General features: G+C 37.6%; 1 protein-coding gene across 2 annotated transcripts in view; it reads left to right on the top strand.

Annotated features, from left to right (window-relative positions):
- LOC149818010 (Phosphoglycerate mutase family protein) overlaps positions 1 to 15923 on the top strand; it is a 98337-nt gene that overhangs the window by 13058 nt on the left and 69356 nt on the right. For both annotated transcript variants that reach the window (XM_089985884.1, XM_089985885.1), the window contains exon 3: positions 11505 to 11633. In XM_089985884.1, coding sequence (XP_089842010.1) covers positions 11505 to 11633 — 129 coding nt within the window. The remainder of the gene's footprint in view (positions 1 to 11504; positions 11634 to 15923) is intronic.

Raw genomic sequence — 15923 nt, 5'->3', positions numbered from 1 at the left:
CCTTAACCCGGATGGCTGACTAAGTCTGCTCCTAAGGGGACGGTCAGTTACCAATAGAGTAAATCCCCAAAGGCATTCGTGGCCCATGGATGCATCCAACTTCTGCAGAAGTACTTGGGAGTTACCACCTAGGATAATTTATGGTAATTTTAATTTTCCTAACTCCGATGATTGGGGAAGCCAGGTCTTTTGCCCATGGGGTGGTTGTTAACAACCAGTCCATTGGAGTTTTTGTACCATCCATTCTCTCTCTTGATGAACCGTGAAGGTCGAATGGACACGATGGGGTTTCTTAACCGCTGCCCCATTCTTCATGCTCTGGTCTGCTAGACCCACTCGAGCATCTTGTGTAACGACCCTAATCCATACCCTTTAAAAATGCAGAATATTTTTTTTTCAATGCGGAAACCTTCCCAGAGATCCGGGGTTCTCACAGTTCCACTTTCCATTGGATAGCCCAACCACCACAAACGAAGTTGCAATCATCATCCATAAGAACCAACTAAAACTCTTTTATTAATGAACCAATAAGAGTCTCACACACAACTCAAAAGTGAAGTAATCAACTGCAGAAAGTAAAAAGCACTAAAAGAAGCAAAAATAGAGCCACTTTGTCCCCTGCTGAAACTGACAAGCGCAAGTATGACTCTCATCCATCCCCAGTAGCCAGTTCAGCCTCACTGTTCACCATGTCTTGTGAAAAACCAACAAAGTAGGGTGTTAGAACCGAAATTCTGAGCACAGCTGCTTCTAAAGAAACCAGGTGAGACAAAGAACATGGGTAAGATTTCATGCAATGATTTGAGTGAGTACAGATATAAAATTTGCAGTATTCAAATATCCTACCTACCAACAATTACATATGCTCACCAGTCAAGAACAGTAAAGCAGTACCATATATCAAGAACTAAATAACCAAACCTTGCATCATGATTTCAATAAGTAAATCCTATATTACCACCAAATCATGTCATGATATAGAGAATGATTCAAACATGCATGATCTAATGCATAACATGAAAAATGCATAATTATGTGCAATGCATGATTTCTTCTGTTATCTTTCATTTAAGTTTCATCTTTCCATATGCATGCCCTATTAAATGCACACAACCTTAAGTTCTTCTTTTTAATTACCGTGGCCCGCGGATACACCAAACGAGTACAATCCCCGAGGTCAAGTAGGTTCCCAAGGTAGTTTCACACAAAATTTGTATTTTATTATTGGGTTCCAACTTAGCCTTCGACCGAATCACCTTCGGAACATTAGACCTCCACATCTAATGTCGGGGACACAAGGGACACCCCACGCCCACATGTGTCACTTCTTTGGTACCATAAACAAACTCACAGTTGTGACCAACACACCACTCCCGGGTAAAGTGGCAGACTCTCCCTAAAACCGTGGCCAGGAGAAAGAACCTCAATATCGGGTTCATGGGACCAAATTACAGCACACGGAGTTTTTGTATCCTCACAGCCTCCCCAAGACCGGATATCTAAGATTCTCATACTCCAGATGAGATATCCCAGAATGTGTATTACACTGTTCTTATTATATTTTTATTAAAATTAATTCTTTAAGTTTGCAACACCATATGCAAAAGTAAAGTGAAAACCCGCATCCTCCCTTGCGGGGACCCTTACGGAACTCCAACCCGTATAACGACTAGAACAGTGTAGTAATGTGCCAAACCATCTTATGTGGTTTAAGTGATGCATTTAAAAACATATGAGAAAGAAAACCAAACCCACGACTCTCCAAGCCGATGATGGTCCATTTAGGCCATCAATGCATCACATGATAAGACCAAGTAGTGTTTAATTCATAACACTAGGCCAAAGTGCCAAAAGCATGTGCACTCATGAAATCATAAACCCAAACATATGCATGTCATTGCTCATTCATATGCATTTCCACTATGTGTGTGTTACCTACATCACATACGGGTATTAACCAATCCATGGTTTATTTAAGTGTGTGTGTACATGTAAAGTTTCACATATTCATCAAGCATACATGCTCAAAAAGGAAAACCAATAACTGAATCATGCTCACACTCACGAGTACCATAATCATAACAGTGAAGTGAAAACATAAACCTCCATGGCAACCAACATACCAGCCTTTAAATCACTCATAGAATTCTGAACACGAATAACATGTTCAGCTAAAGATAACAAAGCAAGACACATTACATATAAAATTTCAGTTTTATATGTCCATCCCTTATAAACATAGTAAAATAAACACTATTATACACAGCTGAAAATTTCAGGTTATGTTTAAATGATCCCATGCTACATCTTACAAATATGTGCTTAAGCCACACTCAAGAACTAGCTTGATATACTTTAAAGAAACTCGTGATTCAAATGATAATCTGTTTAACCGAACCAGCAGTAACCATATACTCCACTGCACATATGTAACCGTTCGCATGAGTGGACCAGAAACAGGATTTCTTTTTATACTCAGCATACGATATACTTTCAGTTTTAGATTCTCATTCTAATACCCAAATTCAGTTATATCATGCAGCCTTTCATAAGTCTGGGTGTTATGATTTCAAACATTATCATACTTATCAAAACATGAAGGAATGATATTCAGCAACCTAACACATCAATGTACAGGGCTAGTATGAACATTTCCATAAAACCAACAATTTATTAATCACCCTTATTATAACAGAACCCAATTACGCAGGCTGTTCTACCTCCTAAAGACATATGAAATTTTTTTAACCCCATAGCATAAAAAAGATCTGACTGAAAACTTCATACTGATTTATACTGTACGAGTGTAACCTGCCTAAATCAGGTTATACAGTAATCTCCATATGCACTTTCAAAATAAAGAACCCCATGCCCAAATTCGTATACCTAAATTGAATTCGAAACCACATGGATTCGAGTTATCATTTCCAAGATCGAAAACCCCCAAATAAAGTTTTATTTTATTTTGATCATGGCATCCGAATCCCCCAATTTCGATTGCTTTGGGGTTTCCGTCAACCCTCATAATCTTCTCCCATTCCCCTTATTCGTGCCAACCGAAACCCCCAAATCAAAGATTTGGGGTTTCCCGATATGGGATTTACCAAAACCCCCAACTATCACCACCTAAGCATCTTCAATAATCCTAAAGAAAAACACAGCATCCTACCAACCCCCGAAATCCCATCAATGCTAAACAAAGAAAAGAAACCGAAATCCCTACTGAAAACCCCAAATTTCTCAGAATTTTTCCGGCGTTACGAATCCCACCTCTCGAATCATCACCCGAAATCGAACTCAGGTTCGATCCCTCACCCGAAATCCAAGAAGCACCGTACCTTTTTTAAGCTTTTCCTGCGATCTTTCCGGCGATCGGAGGCTGCCGTGGCGGGAGTATCGAGCTGCTGTTAGCCGCGGCCTTCGGTGGTGGCTGGTGGCCAAAGCTCCACTCACTGTCGTGACAGACAAAGCCCCTTGCTGGTTGTGGATGGCCGGAGCTTTGCCGGCGACCGAACCTTCCTCCGCCGTGCGTACACTGACAGAGAGAGAGAGAGACGGGGGAAGAGAGAGAGCCACTGAGTGAAGAGGGAAAACCCCCTCTCCACTCCTCCTTTTATCGACCCCAAAACCCCTCCTCTACCAAGAGGTGCGGGGTCGGTTACGCCCTGCGTAACCCCCCCCCCCCCCCCCTCTGCGCCTTTCTTGTTTTTGGTTACAGCATTATCGGGCAACCCTTATCGGGTTGCCCCTTTTCTTTAAAAGGCTGCTTACACAGGGGCGCGGCTCAGGTCCGAACCCGAGACCCGTAACCCGACCCCAAACTATATGGATCCACAAGTTGGATCCAAATGGATCCAACTGTGGATCCTCGGATAAATTTTAAAAAAACTTAAAATTTTATTTATTTATTGTTATTATTATTACTATATCGAGATTCATATCATTTATACCTAATTTCTCTTTTATGGGTCCTAGATCAGAATATCTAGGCCCAATTTGCAAAATTTGAAACATTTTGTAACATAAACAAAAATTTTTGGTAGCAAAAATTTTCAGGTTTTACATCTTGCATGTGAAGGCTAATTGTCACCATTTATGTGATCTCAACATTGTGCTATATGTACGCTTCAAGGTTGCCACAACCCCATCATCCAAACATTGTAACACTTATGTGACGTACTTGTCCAAAAGTACGATCGTACCTGCCTAAAGGTATGACTACGATGAGAGGGTAAACATTTAATATATTGTCATTCATTTAGTTCATACATGACATGCTTTGGTCTTTGTGCATTTGGCCTATGGAGGCGAACGTCATTATTTTCATTTATTTCAACAGAGTGCTCATTGCATATTTTGAGGTGCTTAACGACTTCTCATACTACTTATCGTAATGTATATACCGTACCTGTCTAAAGGTCCGACTACGATAATAGGTCATGGGTTTCTCGAAGGATAACCCCACATAGTATTTCATGACTTAAAAGCAGTAATATATTTGGCATGCTCGAACACTACGAAACAAGAAATCTTAAACAGGCCTTGGGATCGTCGTGGATCCAATCATTCCTTTCGAGTAACCGACTTGAGGTACAATTAGTTGAATCTCACAACGCATAAATAGAACACAAGCTTTATAAGCAGGATATTGTTCTCGAGAAGTCGGCCTTGCACAATGAAGCACCTCCTCTCGAGCTTTTAGTGCCTGTACATACTCCGCCTGCCTGCTCGAAAGCAGAAAATGGGGGCAAGGGCTGCCAACCTAACGGAAAAGAGAGGGGTGAGCCCCTGTCGATCAAATGGATCAACAGGCTAACCCCTGTTGGAGCGACAGTCGGTAGGGGCGAAACCCCTGTCGGAGAGCATACAGCGAGGCAGGGGCTTTGGCCCTGCCTACTGGAAAACGAATGGCACAGCGCTCACCCCCTGCCAGAAGAGACAGTCAGCAGATATGACAGGCGGCAGGGTTTTGCCCCAGTCGAAAAAGACAGTCGGCACTAATAGTGGACATGGGCTTTACCCTTGCCAAAAAAGGCAATCGACAGGAGCAAAGCCTCTACCGGAAAACATCATCGACATGTGCCTTTCTCCTGCCGGAACACAGTTGGCAGGGGCACTGCCCGTGCCGAAAAACAGTCGACAGGGGCAAAGCCCTTGTCGGGAATATAGTGGTAGGCAGGGGCTTTGCCCATGCCGGGAAAGACCGTCGATAGGGGCCCTGCCCCTGCCTATAAAAGCTCGGGCGATAGGGAGAGGGAGAGCATGGCAGGGGCTCGCCAGCCTCCTGCCAGCCTTCCGACAACGTAGAGAAAAAGAGGGGGAAGGCACAACAGGGAGTTGCCAACCTTCCGGCAAAGCCAGGAAGAGGGGGAAGGTGCGACAGAGGGCCATCAGTCCCCAACCGACCTTCCGGTAGGCACAGAGGGAGCGGGAGGGCATGGAAGTGGTTGTCAGCCCCCTGCCGACCCTCCGACAACAGAAGAGATCAAAGAAGTTGGGGGAAAAAGAAGACAGGGGGAGGCGCGGCAGGAGCCGGCGGCCTCCTGCCGGCCTTCCAGCAAACGAAAGAAGAAGAAGAAGAAGAAGAAGCGAAGAGGGCGTACCTGGGAGGGGTCGGCGTCGTCGATGTTGCCGCATGCAAGGAGCGAAGGAGAGAAGTCGAGAGGGGGTGGAGTGCAGGGGTGAGGGCCTCCCCCCACCCTTGCGTGGTTTCAAAGGCGCGGGAGGGTACGAATTGGGAAACCCCAAAGGGGTTTCCATTTATTTTTGCAGAGGGGGAAGGAGTGAAGGCCCGCGACTTCGTGAGCGTTAAGAAATTTTTTTAAAGGGAAAACGCTTAGGGTTTTCCCTGGACTGGGTTTGGGTCCTGTCCGGATCCAACCCAGGTCCGAATGTTTTTTTTGTGGGTATTACATTGATGGGATGAGTTAGCACTTTTGGAAGCTTTGTGAGTGGCTCTTGAAGATGTGGAACTTAGGCGGGAGCAAGTGGAGAAAGAACATTGCTTTCAAATTTTGCATGGGTTGCGTCCCGAATAAGAACAAGTAAGATCATCTATTCTACATAGGACTACTCTCTTGCCTATAGATGAAGTCCTTCTCAAGTTTGCCAAGAAGAAACTCGTCTTGGCATGACGAGAGGGAGTGATGATGTGTTGGTCGTCTTTGGGCCCGGTAATAATGTCAAGACATATAGGTCTCTTTACTTTGGGAGGCAATACAACAATGGAGGCTCTAGAAAAATTATGTCACTTTTGTAATGAGCCAGAACATATCAAACCAGTTTGCCCCAAACTCAAGAACAAAGTGGCTTCGGTTGAAGAGTCCATACTAAAGAAAATGGAGGAGGCTAGCAAGGATGAAGGTGAAAGCTCAATAAGCCTAAATCAACTATGGCACTCCAACAACTTTTAAAGAATTCATCAAGTTCGGGTGTCGCTAGAGCTTCGTTCTCACCTCCAAGTATGTGTTCTTGGATTGTTGACTCGGGAGCCTCTTATCCAACTTATGCACTAACTCAAAACTATCTTTAAATTTAAAAATTCAAAGTATTGAAACCTTATCTCCTAACAATTCTAAAAAAAAAATTGTTTCAAAAGTTAGAGTTGTTTCAAAATTAAATTTATTTTTTTTTCGTTTTACAAATCTTTGATCATGGAAGTGAAATCTCCTTCTCATCTAAGGGTTGCTTCGTACTGGATCTCTGGTTCGGGAAGCGGATTGGGCATGACCATAAGAGGGGAGAACTACTCTTTACTCCTTCCTCCTAAATTTTTTTGTAACTATGTCTAAGAAAAAAATATTATTACTTGGTAAAGAAGACTTGGACATCCAAGCTATTATAAGATGTATCTTTTCATTTTGATGAAAATTTTGGTAATGAAAAAGATATTGGTTGCAAATATTGCATTTTTGAAAACATGAAATCTATTCATTTTTCCAATAGGACTTTTATCTTCAAGTGACCTTTTGAATTAGTGCATTCAGATGTATGGGGTCCCTCTCCGGTCATATCAAAAGGAGCTTATTCCTATTATATAAATTTTATTTATGATTATACGAGATATGTTTCGATCTACTTCCTCATTCTTAAATCAGATGTGTTTTGTTACTTTAAAGCGTTTCACAAGATTGTTCAAAATCAATTTCAAAGAAATATTTCTACACTTAGGTCCGATTCTGGGGGAGAATATTTATCCAATGATTTTCAAAGCTATTTAAAACAAAATAGATTTTGTCATAAACAATCTTGTCCTTGCCCCCCTCCCCCCCCCACCCCCCCCCAAAAAAAAAAAAATTTAAAAACAAGGGCTAGCGGAAAGAAAGCATAAACATATTATGGAAACCACTAGGACTTTGCTTATTTCTAAGAATATCCCAAAAAACTTTTTTGGGCCGAGACCATTTTTATCTCCATTTATTTGATAAACAGGATGTCATCATCCTTGTTACAAAATAGCTCTCCTTATGATTTTTTTTTCAAACATCCTCAGACTTCAAAAGATTGCGGATTTTTTATTGTAAATGTTATTTTCTTTTACACAAAAGAGACAAATTATCTCCAAAGGCCATTGAATGCGTTTTCATTGGATATGAAGAAAATAAAAAAGGTTATAGATGTTTTGATTTTAAGAACAACAAACTTTATGTTTCTAAGGATGACCTTCTTAGAAATGAAAATGAATTTGATAAAAACAATAATAAAAAAGAGGAAGTAGATTATTCTTTTTTATTTGATTTATTGCATGGAGAAAATGATTATTCTAAGTCTTGATAATAAAATGTAATGAGAATGATAGTGATATTGTTGAAGTACCCTCTAAAGATATTCATGTTTATGCCCAGCGAAATCAAAGCTCACACTTCTAATGCCATAGAAAAATATTCACATGACTATCTTTTTGAAGAAACCTCTCTTAGGAGATCTAGTCGTGTCTCTATCCCATCTAATAGGTTTGTGTCCTTTGAATCTCTATCACCCAAATATAGAGCTTGCCTAATAGCAATTCATTCGTATCATGAGCTAATACATTACAATGAAGCAAAAACCTTTCGTCGTTGAATCGAAGATATTAACTTAGAACTAGATGCCCTTAAAAATGCCCAAACATAAAAAATTATTTCTTTTCCCTTAGAAAAAAAGGTTGTAGATGGGTATATAAGGTGAAAACCAAGAGTGAGACATCCTTAGAGAAATATAAAGCTAGGTTAGTAGCCAAAGGGTATTTCCAGGAACATGCGATTGATTATGAAGAAACATTTGCCCCCATAGGTTATTTTGTATTTCATTACAAAGAGGGGTAAATATCTGGAAATCTAGTTTGTCATAACAAAATATAGCACGAAACTAGTAAGCATTTTGTTAGAGAGAAGAATTAAGACTGAGAACCGGAAACTGGTTTCATTTATAGGGAACATCAACTAGTTGATTTATTAACCAAGGCCTTTGTATATTATCATACAGCAGGAATTACAAAACAAACTATCTGTAGTCCTCTCTTGCATGCCAACTTGAGGGGGCTGTTAGTCAAGTGACTTTGTTGTGTCTTTGTAAATATTTGGTGGTTCATGAGCCTTTTGTGTGCAGGGGCATGTTTGTAATAATTCCCTATGCCAAAGGTAAGAATCAGTCAGAATAGAAGGGTTGATGTCGAGGTGGCAATCTCTTTCCCATCATAGATTGGCATTTAGAGCAGTTGGTGAGCATCCTTCACTGCTTTAGTGACAACAAAAATTACAATGGGGAACATTGCGGGACACATTGTGGAGAGACATGCCTAGTTTGGGAAGTAGTGTCGACCATTGTTGAACTTGAATGTTTTGCCCAGAGATGAGGAAACATCTATGGCTATTGGAGATGGTGAGTGGTGCCTCATTTTGAGAGGAACCTAGTGATGAATGAGTTGAATGAATGGGAGAACATGATGTAAAGATTGACTGAAATAACACTATGGATGGCTAAGAGGATGATATTGATCAGATATACAGCAAAATGGAAGTTTAAGGTGAAATCATGCTAATGCAGCAGAATGGGAGCTTAAGGTGGATTCATGCTACCCCTATCAATTCTAAAACCATGAACATCTCTTCTTTCTGAATATACCTTAAGGAGATCTGGCCCATCAGGGAGGGCCATTGTTTTCTCGTGGCCAGTCTCACTGGACTGGACTCTTACCCAATAAAACTTGAAAAAAGGGTGTTGTGGTTGGACAGTTGATGTGTTCTGTGGAAGGGCTGGAGAATCATTCACTCATTATGGCCTGTCACTTTCTTTTGAAGACTTTATATGATGCCCTATCCAGACTCAATTTTTGAACCAACATCATATTTCATCTAAGGCAAGTTACATTGGTAGAGGAAGCAAATGGATTAGCCTTTGACAATGATTGTGGTTTCTAGAATGGTGGTGTGTGTGGAAGGTATAATGAAACAAGAGCAATAACAAGAAAGTGCCTCTTATGGGCTTACAAGAACACATTATTCAAAAGCACAAGGACAGTGCTTATGGGTCAATCACATACATGCACATAGGCCACTTAGGGGCCAAGAACACAATAAAAAATATAAAGATTTGTATATCACCAATGCTTAGTAAAGCATTAAGTTTACATGAGGGGGGACACCCCTTTATATACACAACAAGGTCCTTGAGAGCCCTTGCGATACTCCCCAATGGCTAGAAATAGAGCCGTTGGGGAGGTCCCAACGACTCTAAGGGCTGATTAAAATAATGCCCCTAACAACAATTAAAAACCTTAGACTATAAAAATAAATATAAGATGACTATTGTGTCCCTAGTGGACACAACCTATTACAAGACTGTGAAAAGACTAAAATACCCCTATTTGGTATTTAACTATTACAATGAATATATATATATATATATATATATATATATATATATATATATATACATATACATATACATATCTTAAAAGAAGGAAAGAAGAGGGCCTTTGAAGGAAGAAAATAGGATCCATATGTAATCCACATAAAATCCAAAGTTCAATCTACATCTTTGCTAGCTAAATCTGGAAAAATACCAGATTCGCTTGGATTGGACCATCCAGGATTATACCATCTTCAATTTGGAATTGTGTTTTTCTCTTGCTTTGGTATCTCTGTTTTTCTTCTGCGTGTATGGCTCTTGGGATGATGCCTTGTCAGCCGGCACCTTTAATAATTTTTTTGGTTTCCTTTCAATACGCAGGTAAAATCTATGTGAGGAGCGAAACATCTTATGTTTTCAGAGACAAGCATTTGATGCAGGCTCTCATATGTGGTTATGCATAAAATAATTTATTATTATATGAACTAAATTAAATGAGTTAAACTTCATTGCTTCTAGTGGTTTCTTTGAAATGTTGCTGATTGATGACATGATCTTGACTTTGACTTGTTGGTTTGTCATTTATTGTCTTCAAAGGCCAATTTTGATAACTTCCAAATGCTTATGTTGCTTATGGGTCAATCACATACACACATGCACATAGGCCACTTAGGGGCCAAGAACACAATAAAAAATATAAAGATTTGTATATCACCAATGCTTAGTAAAGCATTAAGTTTACATGAGGGGGGACACCCCTTTATATACACAACAAGGTCCTTGAGAGCCCTTGCGATACTCCCCAATGGCTAGAAATAGAGCTGTTGGGGAGGTCCCAACGACTCTAAGGGCTGATTACAATAATGCCCCTAACAACAATTAAAAACCTTAGACTATAAAAATAAATATAAGATGACTATTGTGTCCCTAGTGGACACAACCTATTACAAGACTGTGAAAAGACTAAAATACCCCTATTTGGTATTTAACTATTACAATGAATATATATATATATATATATATATATATATATATATATATATATATATATATATATATATATATATATATATATATATATATATATATATATATACATATCTTAAAAGAAGGAAAGAAGAGGGCCTTTGAAGGAAAAAAATAGGATCCATATGTAATCCACATAAAATCCAAAGTTCAATCTACATCTTTGCTAGCTAAATCTGGAAAAATGCCAGATTCGCTTGGATTGGACCATCCAGGATTATACCATCTTCAATTTGGAATTGTGTTTTTCTCTTGCTTTGGTATCTCTGTTTTTCTTCTGCGTGTATGGCTCTTGGGATGATGCCTTGTCAGCCGGCACCTTTAATAAATTTTTTGGTTTCCTTTCAATACGCAGGAAAAATCTATGTGAGGAGCGAAACATCTTATGTTTTCAGAGACAAGCATTTGATGCAGGCTCTCATATGTGGTTATGCATAAAATAATTTATTATTAAATGAACTAAATTAAATGAGTTAAACTTCATTGCTTCTAGTGGTTTCTTTGAAATGTTGCTGATTGATGACATGATCTTGACTTTGACTTGTTGGTTTGTCATTTATTGTCTTCAAAGGCCAATTTTGATAACTTCCAAATGCTTATGTTGCAAGTCCTCCAACTTGTTTTTAGTTAAGATGACTTTCTATGTATAGGAATTGAAGGCCAACAACATAGCCCTTGAAAATGTTCGGATATGCTATTCTCCATTTGCAAGAACATGCCAAACTGCCGAAGCTGTGGCTAGTGTGCTGAACATTCCATTTGAGAGTCATCTATCTAAGGTTAATACTCCTATCCAGGTTATAATTTTGGTTATGCTTTCTCTAGAGAAAAATACCATCCCCTTTTCCTTTTCAGTTGTGTTTCTATTTTCTCCTTAGAGCAAAGTTTGATGTTATGTTTTTTGAATTTTCTATGCTGACTTCTAGAAATCTTTCTCCATGTATTAAAGTTTCTAAAGCAGCAGTATCTCAAATATGGAAATTATCATAAGAATGACTAAAATAGCCTTAGATGCTAAAATAAAGAATAACTAACTAAAGACAAGAGATAAGCATTCATCTAGAGCAAGGGTTATTGGAAATGTAGTGTTCACGGCTCAAATATGTTCATACCAGACACTAATGAAGTTTATCTAATAATACCTGCAAGCAAGCAAAGCAAAAAACTTGATTCATCTGACCAACTTAATCTGAAGCCTCCAAATGTGCTGTAGCAATAATAATCTTAAATTGATCAAATATGCAGTATTCACATAAAGGAATGAACAAATGCATGCGGCAATAATGAGTAGAAAACAAAAATTGCCTAACTTATCAGCTATGTACAGGGAACTGCCCAACTTTTTGGTTGTTACATTCGGCTGCCTGCTTTTCTTAGTATATTTCAAGTACTTCCCAAAGGTATAAAATTGTGTTTTTGTTAAAAGTGCATATATATATATATGTATTTTTATGTATTTTTTCCTTTTATTTTATTTTACTTTTGTCTAATTCCTTTTGAACTAGATTCAAACTAGTCAACACATTGTTGACTAGTTTGATAGCCATTGGAGCTAGTCCAATGGCTACAAATAGAGCTGTTGGACTAGCTCCAACGACTCTATTTGACTCTCTCAAGAGTCTCTCTCTTGAGCTCCCTTTTGTATATAAATAGGGGTGATCCCCTATACATTGTATTGAATGCTCCTTGCATTTTATGGATTGAATAAAATATTTATTTTATATTCTTGAGCCTTCTTTTGTATGCCCTTTTGTGGCCTTTGTTGGTGTGCCTAGAGTTGCCAGTCGAGGAAGCGGGAAGCGGGAAGCGGGAAGCGAGGCACTTCTAAAATTTTAAGAAGCGGGAAGCGTAGGACGACATAAGAGCGAACTAGGAAGCGTCTTAGAAGCGACCTAAGAAGCGAAAAAGGAAGCGACATAGGATTCGAGTGAGAAGCGAATAAGAATCGAAAATGTAATTATATATTTTTATTTTATAAAAAAATAAGGTTTATGTCATCATTGACAAAATAAAACATGTATCTAAGACAATAAATAATATAAGTTGCAATTATCTAACAAATGCATCATATTGCAACTGTCAAGCATTTAAAAAAATAATACATCAAGAGAAGATCATAATTCACATTCTTGTTGCAACCATTTAACAAATGCATGCTAACACTAAATAATATATTAAGAAAACAAATAAATCTGATTAAAAAACATACCTTTTTTAATGAAAGAATCAAATGACTTGTTATTTGATATTGTGATTGTTGTAAATCTTGTGATCACTGCAACATAGAAAATGAGAAATCAATAAACTCAAAGATTATATAGAGATATGGTTAAATTTTTAAGCTATAAAGGTCTAAAGTTGTAAACTGTACATTATAAGCTATAAAGTTCTAAAGTATAAACTTAAAATTAACATAATCCACTACTTCACTTCATCATGTAAGGTTCAAAATAAAAGTACATATCAAACCAAAAAAATATTATAAGACGATTACAAAAAAAGTAACATAAAAGTTTCTAAGTTGAGTTACTCCAACTACATCATCAAAAGAATAATTAAGAATTCAAAAGTTTATTAATCTGTCATCTTTTTCTTCCCCTTCAAGTCAGTAATAGATCGAGAACTTTCTGCATCATCATGTGCTTTTTGTCCATGACCATGTCTTCTGCTCCTTCATTTCCTATGATGAATATGTTAAAAAATAAAAATGTTCAAAAACCTTAATTTAAAATATAAAAAATACATATATAGAAAAAAGTAAAAATAAAAAACACAAGATCAACATACCTTGCCTAGGTCTCCTACTAAAGAAACGATCAATCCGACCTTGAGGAACTAATGATCGCTCTTGTATATCTGCAGTTCTACTAGCTCTGTTGGATTGATTTTTATCCTCTTCAACTTCATTTGTATGTATGATTATTGGAGGTAATGAAGCTCTTGGTTGCGCATCTTTGGGTTTGGATTTGGAAATAGTGCTTGATTGTTGTGCACTATCATCCAAATCTCTCCAACGCATGTCCTCTAATTTCAACGTATTTTCTTTTACAATAGAAAGTTTTGGATTGATATTCCATTTTTGACTAGATCCTTCTTTGTAGCGATTGTTGCACATTTTTATAACAAGAATATAAAATATGAATGCTAATAAACAATTAATGATAGAAAAAAAAATACCAAAACAAAAGTACAACACAGTTTAATTATATCTGTCAATCAATCGAAGATTGGAATGAATATACACCAATGTATCAACATGATCTTCATTGAGCATATTTCTTTTAACATTGTGAATATAACTACAGGTGCTCTATACTCTTTCTGGAGAAGATGTGCTAATAGGTTGAAATAAAACCGTAATGGCTAATGCTCTTAACTCAGGTGTATCACTACCATAAAAACGCCACCAATTAAGCACCGATATTGTAGGATTCAAGGCATCTATTCTTGCTGCATTCCGGCTAAATCTTCCACTTCTTGATGCAAAAGCCACAAGTTGTGACCTATAAAGTGTAGATAACTCTTCATTTCTAGCAGATATGACTTCAAGCGCGAGCATTGCACCGTCTAAGATATCATTATCCTTTTCTGAAAAAAAAAGTTTAATAACTATAACAAGAAAATGCAAATAAAATAATAAAAAAATAAAATAATAAAATAATAAAATAATAAAATAATAAAATAATTAAACTTTAAACTTTATTAAATAGATAGAATAAAATTTTTACCAGGAGAAACTCGTTTGACCTCTCCTGCTACTGGGATCTTGAGATATTCTGACTTGTAATATTTTGGAGTAAGCATGTGGGCTAGACTATGGAGAGGCACATTCATTCTATCTCATCTATTTGAGACAATTTTATGAATCTTTTCATACAAATCTGGTTGTCCTTTTAGATTGTTTTTTATTTCTCCCAACATGTTGTCCATGCCTTCATACACTTCACCAATTATAGGGCCTTCTTGATCACAAAATTTAATCATCTTATGTATGGGTTTTGTAATCAATAATGTTAAACGTACAGAATCCCAATATTCTTCATCAAGAACAGTTGTTTCTGTTGTAACAATTTTTTTTCATAGTTTCACCCGTGCATGATTGCTTCCATTCACTCCATCTATCTGAAATTACTGTGAGCCTCAAGCTCTCCCTCACATCAAGCAAGCGTTTCAAAGTAGTATAATGTGAAGCAAACTTTGTTCGTATGTCTCATCAGAACATTATCTGGCTTGTTTGCAAGTAAATGTTTATTTTTGTGGTTTATCATATTGTTCCATTAACTCTTCATAAAAGAAGATTGCAAGACTGTTTTTCATATACAAACTATGTAACACAAACTCTTCTAACATGGAAACGCACCCGCACCCATCTGGGTGAAACACTTGGACATGGTTTCCTTTATGTCCGGTGAAGTCTAATGATAATGTAACTACTTCTCAAGTTTTGACCTTCCTAAGAGCATGTAGCTCTATATTCATAGCTTTAATTCAATGAAGAAAATTTTTGGCTTCATTGTAATAAGATGACTCATGGTAGGAATGTAGTGCTAATAGGCAAACTCTATAGTTTGGAGACAAAGAATCATAAGACACAAACCTATTTGGTGGAATAGACACTCGGCTAGATCTTTTAAGTGAGGTTTCTTCTATAGGAGAATCATGGGAGATTTTTTCTAATGCACTGAGTGGGTTTCTTTGCTCACACCGGTTATACACTTGTATATTTTTATTAGAGTTATCAACAATGTCATCACTACTTGGTGTTGACTCAATATTCACATTATTAGAGCATTCTTGATCATTATCATCTATGGTTTTAAAAGAATCATCATAGGTATACTCATCTTCTCTTGGAGAGAGATCAAACAAGAAAGTATAGTCTACCTCTTTTCTATCATCTTTATCAAATCCATTTTCATTTTCTAAGAAAGTCACATCCTTAGAAACATAAAGTTGGTTATTTTTGGAATCAAAGTATCTATATCTTTTTTTATTTTTTCTATATCCAATGAATGCACATTCAATGACTTTTGGATATAACTTCTTCTCTTTTGTATAAACGCACACAA

This window comes from Nuphar pumila, chromosome 13 (assembly GCF_984573655.1).
Source record: "Nuphar pumila chromosome 13, dmNupPumi1.hap1.1, whole genome shotgun sequence".
In the NCBI taxonomy this organism is placed as follows: Eukaryota; Viridiplantae; Streptophyta; class Magnoliopsida; order Nymphaeales; family Nymphaeaceae; genus Nuphar; species Nuphar pumila.
Note: the sequence above shows the minus strand (reverse complement) of the source record. Positions and strands in the feature narration are given on the sequence as shown.